General features: G+C 35.3%; 1 protein-coding gene across 1 annotated transcript in view; it reads right to left on the bottom strand.

Moving 5' to 3' along the window:
* The window catches only part of LOC123560734 (uncharacterized), a 136,345-nt gene that overhangs the window by 39,456 nt on the left and 83,551 nt on the right, over positions 1-13,338 (bottom strand). The window contains exons 31-36 of the mRNA XM_053516911.1: positions 5,285-5,495; positions 4,453-4,614; positions 4,061-4,148; positions 3,547-3,690; positions 2,306-2,500; positions 1,966-2,063 (exon numbers count right to left, since the gene is read on the bottom strand). Coding sequence (XP_053372886.1) covers positions 1,966-2,063; positions 2,306-2,500; positions 3,547-3,690; positions 4,061-4,148; positions 4,453-4,614; positions 5,285-5,495 — 898 coding nt within the window. The remainder of the gene's footprint in view (positions 1-1,965; positions 2,064-2,305; positions 2,501-3,546; positions 3,691-4,060; positions 4,149-4,452; positions 4,615-5,284; positions 5,496-13,338) is intronic.

Here is a 13,338-nt window from a genome sequence, read left to right as displayed (position 1 = left end):
TTAAATGCATGTATGTATTTTTAAATACTTGGCGTAGAAAATCACAATTACAAGACAATCTGCATTGTGCAATACCAAGACCCATTTCTGAAAGGAAAAGGTCACATGCATCCAAGTTAAAGTTCTTTATTGGATGCAGTTTCTTCCCTTTAATATGATAGAGTACAAAACGTGTGTTTTTTTATATTTTCCTCATTAATTTAGAAACGAGATCGTATTTAAAGTAAGATTATTGCTACTGATAGATACTAAAAAAGCTATTAACAATTGTAGATTTCCAGAATGCGAACCCAGGCATAAGTTATAAATTTATTGTATATAGAGGTAAAAATGCGTAATGACTGCTTTACTTAAGATGGTATGCAGTGCAGTTCTATGCATGTTAACTTTCACAAGTTCCATAAGAACCATATAAATGTTGTCTCCGAAAGTAATACATTTAATTTCTTTTAAATACAGATATTAACATTTGAAAGCTTTCACTAATTGGTAGCTGGTGAAAGCAAGAATTGAGTTCAAGATACTTTCTTTAATGTATAGCTGTCACACTGGCAGAGCACCTATGTATTTAACAGAATTGCTTGTAGAGTATATTCCAAGTAGACAAGGTTTGAGATCGTCAGAAAATTCTGAATGTCGTTATGTTGTTCCATACAACAAGTGCAAAACATACAATGATAAAAGTTTCTGTACTATTGGTCCAAAACTTTGGAATAAACTACGCAAAAGTAAATCACTTGACACATTCATAAAAATCTTAAGACACTGTATTTCAGAGATGTCGTGGCATTGTTTTAATTGTTTTGATAACTAATTATTATGCGATAACAGCAGGTGATAGTTTTTGAATTTGTGTTAAAGGTTTTACATTTCAACATTTATATTTCTAAGGTTCGTTTAATTAAACGCATTTGTTGGTACAGGCTCTATGGGTAGGGTAGTGTGTAGTATTTCTTTTTTAAATAGTATATGATGGCACCATTAACCGGGGGGTTTGAACCTCTATATGCAGCGTACCATGTAATGCTTTAAGCACTGGTATTCGCAACAGGGTAAAAATGACCTCAAGGGGAGGGGTGCGGTAATGACTGTTTGTTAAAATAAGGTGTTATTATTGTTATTATTATTATCGTTATTAATATTGTTATAAATAGTATTAATATTATTATGTACAACGCCATTGATATGTCATTGTATAAAAATAGGCATTTAATAAAATTATTCAGTTTCAGTTTTATAAGTTTTCTGCCATTTTTAAACTACTACCTTTACACATTTTTTTCTGTAATTATGATTGATATATATTTTAATTATGTTGCTCCTTTACTTCGAAGAGGATGTTGTATTGACAGGCAATATGTTTTGTGTAACAAAGGATCTTATTCTAGATTGTGTCAACTAACACAACAGCAGTTATTAAAGCCGTGTGATGGCCGTAGAATGTCTCACTGTACTTGGAAACAAACCGGTTCTTTGGGATAATTTTATTATTTGTTCTGCTTAAGCCAGTACTAGGTGGAGTAAGTGCTGTATCACGTTTCATTACCTCTCCTGAACAGACGCTTTATGCTATCAGTAAAATAGAATGTGTTTGTGTCAGCGAGACTGAAGTCACACATACACAATGTGCAGGACAGATGTCGAGTTTAAGTTGAACACTAAGTGTCACTCCCGTCATCATTTCGTGTACAGAGGGATCCAATGTATAATTAACAGCATTCCACAAGCCAATTAAACAGCTTCCAAACACGGAACACTTCTTTTATTTAGGCTGATGACGAACCAGCAGCCTCAGGACAAGCGATGCAACGTCAGTTACCTTAAACATTTGTTCATAAAGCTCCACCCCCCCTCTCCCCAAACAAAATGATAAAAGATTTTTACTCTCATGTCAAAAATAGCATTTTGATTTGATTAGGTAAAATATCATTTGCTTCTTAAAGAAAACTGTTACGCACAAAATACCTGGTTTTCCATTTCTGCTGTAAGCGACATTCGTCCCTGACCAGGGTACGGTTCCAAAATATCATATATGTTGGCCCATTGTTGTGCCCACATGTTACCTGACAAACAGAAAATGAATTAAACATATTTACGCAAAAAATACCCTAAGGTGAAATAGCATGAAATGTATGAATAAATAGAAATCTTTAACTTTTTTAAGCGTTGTCTTTTCCTTTTTCTACAACTTCTAGACGTCTATAGTTCCAACAGTGGAAGATATCAAGTACACAGAAACAGTAAAACCAATATAACATATTAAAACAGATACTAAATTCCTTTTGTTTTGAGCAGTTTTACATACCAAATATATGAGCGGGAATATGCCCAGATTCTGGAAATTTGCTTGCTCCATATTTATCTTTTAATTTTCTCCTAACATATGCATGCAGTTGATCATACAACGGTCTTAACTCGTCAAATAAACGTTTCACGTCTTCCTCAAAATCGTTTTGTTCATACCAAGATCTGTAATACGCTCCCATGTCTTCATACCTTCCTGAAAGAACAATTCAAGCTTATGTTTGTTATCAATTATTATCATATTCCTCAACATCGAGGTGTATTCTATCAAGAAATTTTTACATATTACACGAATAGAACCTATTTTTTTATGATCAACTAATAGCTGAAATGCAATTTTGTCGTTTTTAGTTTAACAGGTTTTCACCTGTCGAATATTTAACAGGTTTCAACTGGTCGAATTTTATCGATAATCTTAACAATTTTATTACAAGACTCTTTATACAAATCGCTATTGTGCCATTTGACCGGTCTATATTCAACGCTTGCTTACTAGGTTAAAAAACTAAAATGTCCAAAAATGAAAAAAGAACAAAAACAAAAAAAGAACAAACAACAAACAAATCTTTATAAATTTCATGTGGACCTCGGGCAAAAGTTTTGGCTATTGACCGACAAGCCATTCAATACAATGTAAGTGTATAAAATACAGCAGAACACTATTATGAGATCGAAACAATATCAGGAGTTATATGCCTGCGGAATGATTTCACGGTGAAGTTTTACACGCGACGTATAACCGATTCGGAGTGTTTATATATATCAAAGTGGGTCCTGCTATATCTTATTTCGATGCTTATACATTTTTTATGTAATAGAAAGGCACTATCTCTTTGCGCATGTACAAGTCAATGCGTAATTGTATTTTGGTAGTTAAAAAACGGATGGTAACCCGTTCCGCGGAATAATTCGAGTATTCTGCGCGTTATCGTCGGTTCAAGGCGTGTGAATTAAGCGTAGCAACGAATTCTGAATCATCTTTTATATGAAAAAGTCATATTTAGCAATTTTTCTCCCCGTCTGTATTGCACAAGATAGTATGTCGACGCGATTGGCGTGTTAAAAGACGCGGTGGTCGTGCTAAAATGTAAAATGTGCTTTTTCATAATAGAATTATATGTTAGTGACAATTTTGTGTTTGTACTAATTCTGTAAGACTGGAAGAAATGATTCCAGTATAACTATTGATCATATGGTTAAATGTAACTGTAGTTCTGAATAGTTGTTCTTCTAAATTATTACCCCCGGCTTTGATTGCTTTGTTCATGAGGCCGACGAATTCTGCATACATATCTTTCATTTTAGCGCCACTGACATCCCTCCATCCTTTCCAAGCAGCAAGAAGTTCATCATAATCTCGACTGTTTGTCATGATGTTGGTCAGATCTAAATAAGTTTACTTGATCTTAGATATATTATTTAAATGCTCTTCTCGAGTAAGAAAGAATAAACATTTCATTACATGCATATTGCTAAGGGAGAAGGAATATCTCTTTATAGGGGACTTAGAGATTAATCTCCTGCGCAAGTAAGTATATTCATATCTACATCTCATTTAGACCATTAAGTATTATTTTTTTATTCTTATCAAATGCGATAACATGCACTTCGAAAATATTATGTTTCGAAAGCGGATCTTAAATATTACAGTAAATACATTTTTTTCTCATTTTGATGCGAAGCAAGTCGGACTGAGGATTTTTATACACAAGGGTTTGCATTCCTTTGAGATATAAATTTTTTATAGTATAAAAACCTGGTTCAAGGGGTTTGCAGTCAGCATTTGTTTTGCACCATTCTGCTGCGCTGTAAATACCAGTCATTTCTGCTTCAAGATTAGTTATCTGTTTAAACAAAAACATCACGAGAACGTTTTAAGATATATACAAAAAAATAAGACTGACTGAATATTTCAACTATCATCACGCAGAGGCCTGTTTTGCAAACATTCTCAGCTTTGATCAATGGCCTAATAATAAATTTTAGATGCGTAACTTTTGTCATATAATCATCGTTTTAACAGACCAATTACCTCATGTGTTAAACATGAAATAGCATGTAATAAAATATTATCTTGTATCATTGTCATAAACTCAGGACCGATCTTCCAGTTTCAGTTAGACACCTCTCAAAATGTATAATTAATACCCGTTTAAGGACTTCTTTGTCCTCATAGCCTGAGATTCCAACATCCAGGATCTTGTTAATCTGTCTCTTTAAACTTTCATCTGTGAGTGCAGATACGTTAAACTCAGCTGCTTTTACTGATTCGTTCTTCGTGAAGTCCGAATACACCAGGCTCATCTCGGTCTGGAAATTGTTTATAGAAATAAATACTTACACATGTTTAGCATAGTAATGATATGTTACCATTTTGCATGTCGTCTTATTAGAGTTTTAAATATAATGCGTGATTAGACATAAGTGTTGTGCACAATATAAAGTTTCGTTTGTCATGTGACTTGTTGAAATACGAATATTCAGTTGAATGACGTCCGTTTTTATTAGTTATGACGTTTACTTGTCCGAACAGCTTCTAAAGTCAATATTTTCCTTTATGGGGGAAATTAAAAGATACGAATACAAACACCGATTTGGACAACATTTGATTTAAAAAATAAAGCAAACTAAAAGTGTAAAATGGGAAGTGAGAAACTTTACCACTCATTCCTAATTAGTGAAAAGGTATTTTGAGTCTCTTCGGTAAACCTAAACTTTCTTTGAAACGTATATTGAAAGATAAATATATGTATTTCTATGCATCAATTGAAAATTTTAGGTACACCTATGAACTCTCCCAGATTATATGTTATGTTTATATGCCAAAGGAACATATAAAATCAAATCACAAATTATATGACATCCTGCATTTTACAAACATTCTACATTATAACCTTTATTAACAATATCTTTGGAGTGCCAACAACTCTCTTTAATACTTTTTATCTTAGACGAATTGCCTCAGTTTTTATAAATGTACCATTTTGTTTCTATTGTAATTCGTTATATTCGTATAGTAAGCCCATGAAGCTAACGAGTATTGGTAGCTTAACGCCTCGGCTCTGTCGTTGTATCCATCCGCAGCTGTCAAATATTCAGTTACTCTTTCATCTTCTGTTTGCTGCACCGTGAATGTCACCAAACATAACAGTAATGCACACGACTGTACGAACTTGACGTTAACATTCATTCTGAAATATATAATTCCTCCATGATTAATCATAGGCGTAGGAGCATGGGGTGGAGGGGGTGAGATTTTGAGAGTGGGGGAAGCTATGCTTTGACCCCAGAAGTTGTTTATTTTTGTCAGAAATAACGGTAGATAAAACATAAATTGAGTAATTGCGGTACTGATAAGGATTTTCGTGACATGTTTTATGATATGATAAACATTTCAGAGAAAATATGGATAGGTTAAGCCGGCTGGTCCCCCATTGCCACTCCCACTCCCACTCCCCCATACATTGGGATCGCTCTTACGCAAATGCTAAATATTAAATCTCTTTTGTTAAGAATAAACACAGGAAGGTGATCATTGCAATTAAAAAACCCGTGTTGGATATACAGGCGGCAAATTGTTGTAAATATTTACATTCTGATTCAAGCATAATAGAAAATATTTCACCTGTTAAATAAACAAGAGGGCCATAGTGACCCTATATCGCTCAACTGTTAAACTAGGCCTTTAAATGATTAAGATAAACATTCTGACCATGTTTTATGAAGACAGGGTCATACATGTGGCCTCTATAGTGTTATAAAGCTTTTTCTTTGATTTGAGTGGTGGCATAGTTTTTACCCCACATGACCTAGTTTCGAACCTGGCCCAGTAATCATCCAGATAAACATTCTGACCAAGTTTCAAGAAGATAGGGTCATAAACGTGGCCTCTAGGGTGTTTACAAGCTTTTCCTTTGATTTGACCTGGTGACCTAGTTTTTGACCCTATATGACCCAGTTTCTAACTTGGCCTAGAGATAATCAAGATAAACATTCTGTGAAAGTTTGTGTGAAATCAAAGCATAAAGGGGTAAAACAGAAAATTTTGCCGCTTTCAGAGGCAGTAACTCTAGAACCCATGATGAAATCTAATCTAGCTGGTTTTGGAAAGGAGCCGAAGTCTTATGGTGACTTAATTTGTGTGTGATTAAAATCGAATGAAAAATTTCACATCTATCGTGTTTACAAGGACAAAAAACAACAAATTTTGGCTCTTTCAGGAGTCTATCAGGGACCATAACTCCGGCACCTATAATTGGATCTGAAGGATTCATCATAGAATCCAAGATCTATTGTTGTTAAAGATACTTTGTATCAAATCAAACCATAAATAAAGTCTCTATATGGCTGAAAAAGCCATAATATTGGCCATTTAAGGGACCATAACTCTGAACCCATGATGGGATGTGGCCACTTTTCGGAAAGGAAACGAGATATAACACCAATACAGGTTGTGTACAAGTTTGATTAAAATCTGTCGCAAAATGTAGTCTCATCGTGTTGACAAGGCACAACTTTTGTCCATTAAGGGGCAATAACTCTGAAACCCATGATGGGATCTGGCAAGTTTTGTTCCGAATGGAACCGCGATATTATGCAAATACAAGTTGTGTTCAAGTTTGATTTAAATTGACAGCAAAATGTGGTCTCAATACTGTAAACAAGAAATTGTGGACGGACGGATGGACGGACGGATGGACGGACGACGGACGTACGACGGGCGATCGGCGAAGGACAATCACCAAAAGTCACCTTATCACTACGTGACAGGTGAGCTAAAAACAACAACAAGAAACATACTATTATCAACATATCGATGATATGCCTCGGTAGCCTAGTGGTAGAGCGTCCGCTTCGAGTGCGGGAGGTCGTGGGTTCGATCCCCGGCCGCGTCATACCAAAGACGTAAAAAAAGATACTAGTAGCTTCGTCGCTTGACGCTCAGCATTAAGAGGGTAGTGCTAGGACTGGTCAGCCCGGTGTCAGTATAATGTGACTGGGTGGGGTATCATGTCATGTGTCTACGGCGTGATATTCCTGTGAGGCAGCACTATAAAGTTGGGCATTGTGCTCACTGCTACAAGTAGACACCGTCGTTCATATGACGAAAAATTGTTGAAAAAGACGTTAAACCCGAACACACACACACACACACACGCACAACACACACACATATATCTTTGACCTGTAAAATTGTTGCCATCATATGAAACATGTTCAAATACTAGTCTAATAGATTACTTTGGTAGAAAAAATATGCCGATACAATTATTTTGTGTACATAGAGGATATTACATGAGCGAATTTATTAAATGAATTGAATAAAATAATAAAATGCGAGGCTGTGCCGAGCATTTCATCAATTTTATTCAACGAGTTTAATAAATTCAATGTGAAAAGACGAATGGAATATTCTTTTTTCACATGTAAGCTTTTTTTTTGTAGTAACATCAAATTATCGTCTTTATTTACCTATTATAGACCAAGTAAATTCGACCAACGTTTCTTATAAATAAACGACATCAACGTCAAGGTTTTATTACACTAGCATATTATCAAATGTATATAAAGGCTTTATTTCACTCCCACGACGCCAAATATGTGATCAATATGCTTCTTTATTCTTGTATATTTATCATAATTATGTGGAGGCTATCCTGTTACCTTTCGGGTCACTGGCCGAAGGGGAAGTGGTAACTGCGTTACATGTAAGTTAGAGAACTACCATTTGATTTATACTGTATTGGTGTAATCCGCAGTGCCATTTTTGTGGCTGTAAAAAGTCTCCCATACTTAGACTCAGTTTTATTATAATTTCTGGTACTTTGGGATCTTAGAGTACATTCCATTTTACCGTAACAGAATTCCGCTAGAAGGCGTGAGAGGTGTTGAACGTTTCAAAACCTATCGAGCAGACCCAATCAGTTAGCCAAACCGAGTCTACTATTTGCTAAGTTCCGTTCTAAGCTTCCAGTTGATATTCTTGTAGAGTTTATATTCTTATATGTATGACTGTAGTGCCAGAATAGGCTTTTATATTACCCTGGTTTAAGGATGAATTTCATAAGACTAACGAAAGCTTGAGCGCAAACTATGTAAAACTAAATGTATAATAAATCGTACAAAATGTCGCAAGGAACATAATTTATCAACCGCAAGATCGTTTGACTCTACATTTTATCTCTCGCCAGTCTATAAAAAGTCGAGGAACAGAAAAATCCGCGACATTTTTGCAATTTTAGTAGAAGTTCTACAAAAAGTTCAGGACTGAAATAAAGCCGCGACTTTTTGTTTCTCAACAACGTCTCATAAAATGATACGTTTCTAGGCATGAAAACTCAAGGCTTAAATGTTTAAACTCAAATTATTACAGTTGGTCCTGCCGAACAATTCGGTACCTATGAGAAAAGTCTAGGGGGGTGCATGGTAGACTTTATTGGCCCCTCAATCTATGTTTAAGTAGGTAATATAACATGAAAACATACCACTTATAGTTCTTTTTAATCTTATATATTTTCCTCTGAGAGATTCCATGGACAAATGAAGTGCGTTTGATTTATGAACAGACCATAAATCAACAACACATTGTAAAGACTTTCTCTGCTTGTATTTTTATTGAGTTTTATGTCACACTTCCACTTTTTAGGTCATACAGCAACATTCCAGCTTCGGTGGTAGATGATGCTAGGTACCCCTTCGCGGCGTTATTTCAAGAATGGGTTGAAGCCGTGACAGGACGACCGATCTTCCGTAAGCTAAGGGGATGGCTTCCTCAAACGAAAGAATTGAATTGCAATCAATGTTTCGAACCCATAGCGGTGTTGGGAAAGGGAAGACAATCAAACTTACACACTTTTTTTACTTTGCTTGTATATTTGTCATAGTGAGCTACCATTATATGTAAAATAAATAATTTTCATTCTGAGAATTAAACACCACGATATCTGGTCAAATTTCAGGGATAAAATGCAATAGTAAATAAATAAAGTTTAAAATTCACTGTTAACGTTAACAATTTCAAGTACAACTACTAAGCAATCGTGCATTATCAAAAGTATTGAATAGCGAAAAGTGTAATCAACATAGCGTTGATCGAAATCCTTGACGTTACCGTATATCATTTCTAGGCGATCTTGTGTAAATTACCATTGACCATTCCATCATTTATCCGCTGTCTGAAGTGCTTTTATGAAGGAAAGTACAAATATTCAGTTGAAAAGGTATCATTTAAATCACTATAGATCATAAAACTATTAAATACTTGCTTAGTTAAAGCTCTGCTGATGAAATAATCCAGTCAAAATGCAACTACTAAGATCAGTACACTTAAAAATGAAGTGATGATAGAAACAGTTACGCCTTATCATGAAATGTAACACATACTGGATATCTACCACAGAACGGATGAACAATTATAAAAACATTACAATATTTCATAAACACGCGGAACAACTTTTATAATTTACATTATCGTCCTGTGTTTTGAATTTTGTTGAAATGAAATGCGATTACATATGAGACGAACCATGAGAAAACAAACATAGTGCATTTGCGACCAGCATGGATCCAGACCAGCCTGGGCATACGCGCAGTCTGATCAGGATCCATACTATTCGCTTTCAAGCCCTATTGCTATTAGAGAAACCGTTGGCGTGGCGAACAGTATAGATATTGGCCAAACTGAGCGGATGCGCATGCTGATCTGGATCCATGCTTGTCGCAAATGCACTATGTTTGTTTTCTGATGGTGCGGCTCATATATTTTTTACACCAGATCTAATAGCGTCCTTCTTATGACAAAAAACGTTCAAAAACGCTTATATTAGACAGCGGGTGGAGTTTTATTTTTGGCTGTTTGCAAATGTTGAAAATGTTGAAAAAAATGAAATAGTTTAAGGTAAGTCTTAAGGGATAACTTACTTAATATTACAAAGCACTGCCTGATGGATCTCTGGTTGACTTAAATATAGTAAATCAAATATAGACACATGTTATATTGATCATACACCATGTTTTTGTTCATTTCACCTATAATTAAGCTTGACAATAACAAATATCCCTGTCCCCAAAAGAGAAAAGTTTTCAGTATAAGTTTACAGTAAATTAACTTTAGGTATTTTCTTTATTACGACAAGGCATGAAACAGTAACTCGAACCCTTGATCTTAAAAGTAATTTCGATCATGAATATAACGTTGATGAAAATAAAACCGACTTTATCAAAACTATAAAATAGAATAAAAAAAATAATGAGATATGAATATCTTAAGTTGTACCTGTTACTGGTTTTAACAGTAACGTATTTTTATAGTCCTTAAATCTATTTTCGTTTTACTCAAGTAGTAATCCTATTCTTCTTTTAGGTAAGGTAAACAATACTACTAAATCATTTAATTCCGTAGGTATAAATTTCGTGATTTTGCACAAATCAGTTATTTCATTGGGATATGATTTCCTCGATTTCCACTTATGAAGATATAAAAGGGGAACTTTTCGTTTGGATTACATTTTGAGGTTTGACACAGCTACGAGATGCATGAAAATTAGTCCTCGACAAATAGATTTCAACGCAGACATATTTATTGTTTTACCCAGAAAACAAAACTGCCACTCTTCGTTCAAACAAAGTGCAAACTGCCGACGGCGATGATTTAGAGATAATCGAGCAAATCTTTCGGCGACCGTCCCGCGGAAGGTGAAATCGGACGTCGGCAAGTTAGTTTTGGCTCAACGGACGGCACTCGAGAAATGTTTAGAGGAAAGTTAAAATTCAGCGGAGACTGGTCGACTTTTCGACCTTCGGAGAGCCTGTTAATACACTGTCAGAGCAATGCCCGAATGTCGTAAAGGGCACTGACTGCACTTGCTTAAATCAGACGGTGACATTACGATTTCTGTCCCAAATTTTACCATCAAATGCCCGTCAACCATACCGTCCGATCATCTGTACGAGGCATTGCACCATGCAATGTACAATGAGCGTTATGATATCAGAAGATGTCTGTCAGAATAAGCGGAGTTAATTCTTTCCGGGCAGCGGCCGAACGGCAACTGAAGTGCCGTATTCACTTCTTATCTGATCAACAGAGAAGATGGCACTTAATTCACCTCAATATCTCAGCTATTTTCTTCCATCAAGAGAGACTGCCTGCGACGCGCAAAACGCAAATAAGTCGTTGACGCAGATGCAGCCCTAAAAACTAATCGTTCAGTCATCGCATCGCATGAGAACCAGCGAGATGCCGCCAGACTTAAAAGATGTACACATGGTTAATATATACTACACACGGGCACCGTATGGTCCCTGTTAGACTGGTCCCAGTCCTTACATTTGCCAGTCATAGTCTCTTCTCATATTTTATGTTAAATTACTTCCCTTCATAGTTATAACATGGTTATCTTTTCTTGCTGCCGAATGTAATACAGCCAGATATTCAAAAGGGAGCAGTCAATAAACAGGGAGCTCTCTATAAATGAAAGATATCTAACAAGGAAATACATTAGTATATAAAAAAATCTTATTATCAGACTAGTAGCTAGTCTAGATCTCTGTCAGATTTGGAAACTGCCCGCTCGACATTTCCTTGTAGGAAAGCGTCCGATTCCCGCTTGTTTTGTGACTGCGTGAGCAAAAAGCTTCAGAATCGTTCGGCGACTGTTATTATACAGGCTGTGATTTATTTGTGAGTCACGCATAATAAAGTAAGGAACTTGGTAACTATTAAACTAAGTCAACTTAGGTGCAGCTTGACGCAATTGTTGAACTTGTGTATTATCATGTCAGTTTAGGAAAATTTTGATCGTTTTCATAAAAATGTCTGAAATTACCAAGAATGTGACTACAATCAAATTCCGATTTAAAAAATTTTGCATTTCATCTGGGTGATGTAAACGCAAATGCTGGATCATATATGTCATAAATGATTTTTTAGTACATCTAGCTGGTAAATGAGCAAAGTAAGCGTTCTAGTTTAACCAACATGTTACAACAAATAACAGATAGGTTAAGTAAGTAAGTAAACAGGTATCATTCATTCAATAAACGTGATGTCTTTAATTATAATGTTGATACGCTTGCATCAAGATTTTGTAATGTGATCATTTTTATTCGAAACAAAAAACTATATTAGTAAAGTTTACTAGCTGTAATAGTAGCCTTATTCAACGCCCCGAGTAAGGCTCGAACCCACATCGTTGAGGGGCATGAAGTGATTCAATGTCAACGACCTTAACCACTCGGCCAGGGAGGTCCGTCCGAACATCACTTTTAACGGTGGAAATGCATAACTCAGTGCTACCATATCACTGGTCCTCTGGGATGACTGAGTCCGATAAAAGAATTCCACATCAGCCAGTGCCGGGGGATATGAGTTATTTTGCACAGATCTCATTTACAAACTCAAACCTATCTTGTCTGCTTTTATATTGCTTTGTTGCGTTCAATGCTTCCAAAGGATCCTCTTATAGGTTTGATTTTTATAAGTTATTACTTTTTCAATAAGAACAATTTTGGCAATCTTAGCTGTGTTACGAATCAGGTCTTTCTGTTCCTATGTGCTGGTCAATGCTAATCTCTGGGTCATCTTTATATTTTTTTTTCAAATGTGTAACTTTGAAATCAACTCGAAAGGGCGCACATGCATTCGATATATCTATTTTCTGTATGAAAGTATTTAGATCAAGCTTCATGAAATATTTTTATAGAAAGATTATACTTTGTTAATATTAAATTCAAAATAGGAAAAAATCAGTGTAACTTTAAATGCAAACTTAGTCTATAAAAATCTGAAAAAATAAATCTTAAACTTGGAATAGTCAAATTAAGTTGTTAGCGATACTGAGAAACCTATAGCTATGCCATTTTAAAAAGATCTTACCTCATCTAATTAAAAGCTCCCTTTCCATTCAAAACAGCTTCCAAAATGAAAACTTCTGCGCAATAAAATTGGGCGGATTTTTATGATATGTAAAATAGTCCATAGAACACTGAACAGGATTATTTGTAATGATGATTTTATTGCTAATTTATCATTAG

The sequence above is a fragment of the Mercenaria mercenaria genome, chromosome 10 (genome assembly GCF_021730395.1).
Source record: "Mercenaria mercenaria strain notata chromosome 10, MADL_Memer_1, whole genome shotgun sequence".
In the NCBI taxonomy this organism is placed as follows: Eukaryota; Metazoa; Mollusca; class Bivalvia; order Venerida; family Veneridae; genus Mercenaria; species Mercenaria mercenaria.
This window is presented reverse-complemented; position numbering and strand designations above follow the sequence as displayed.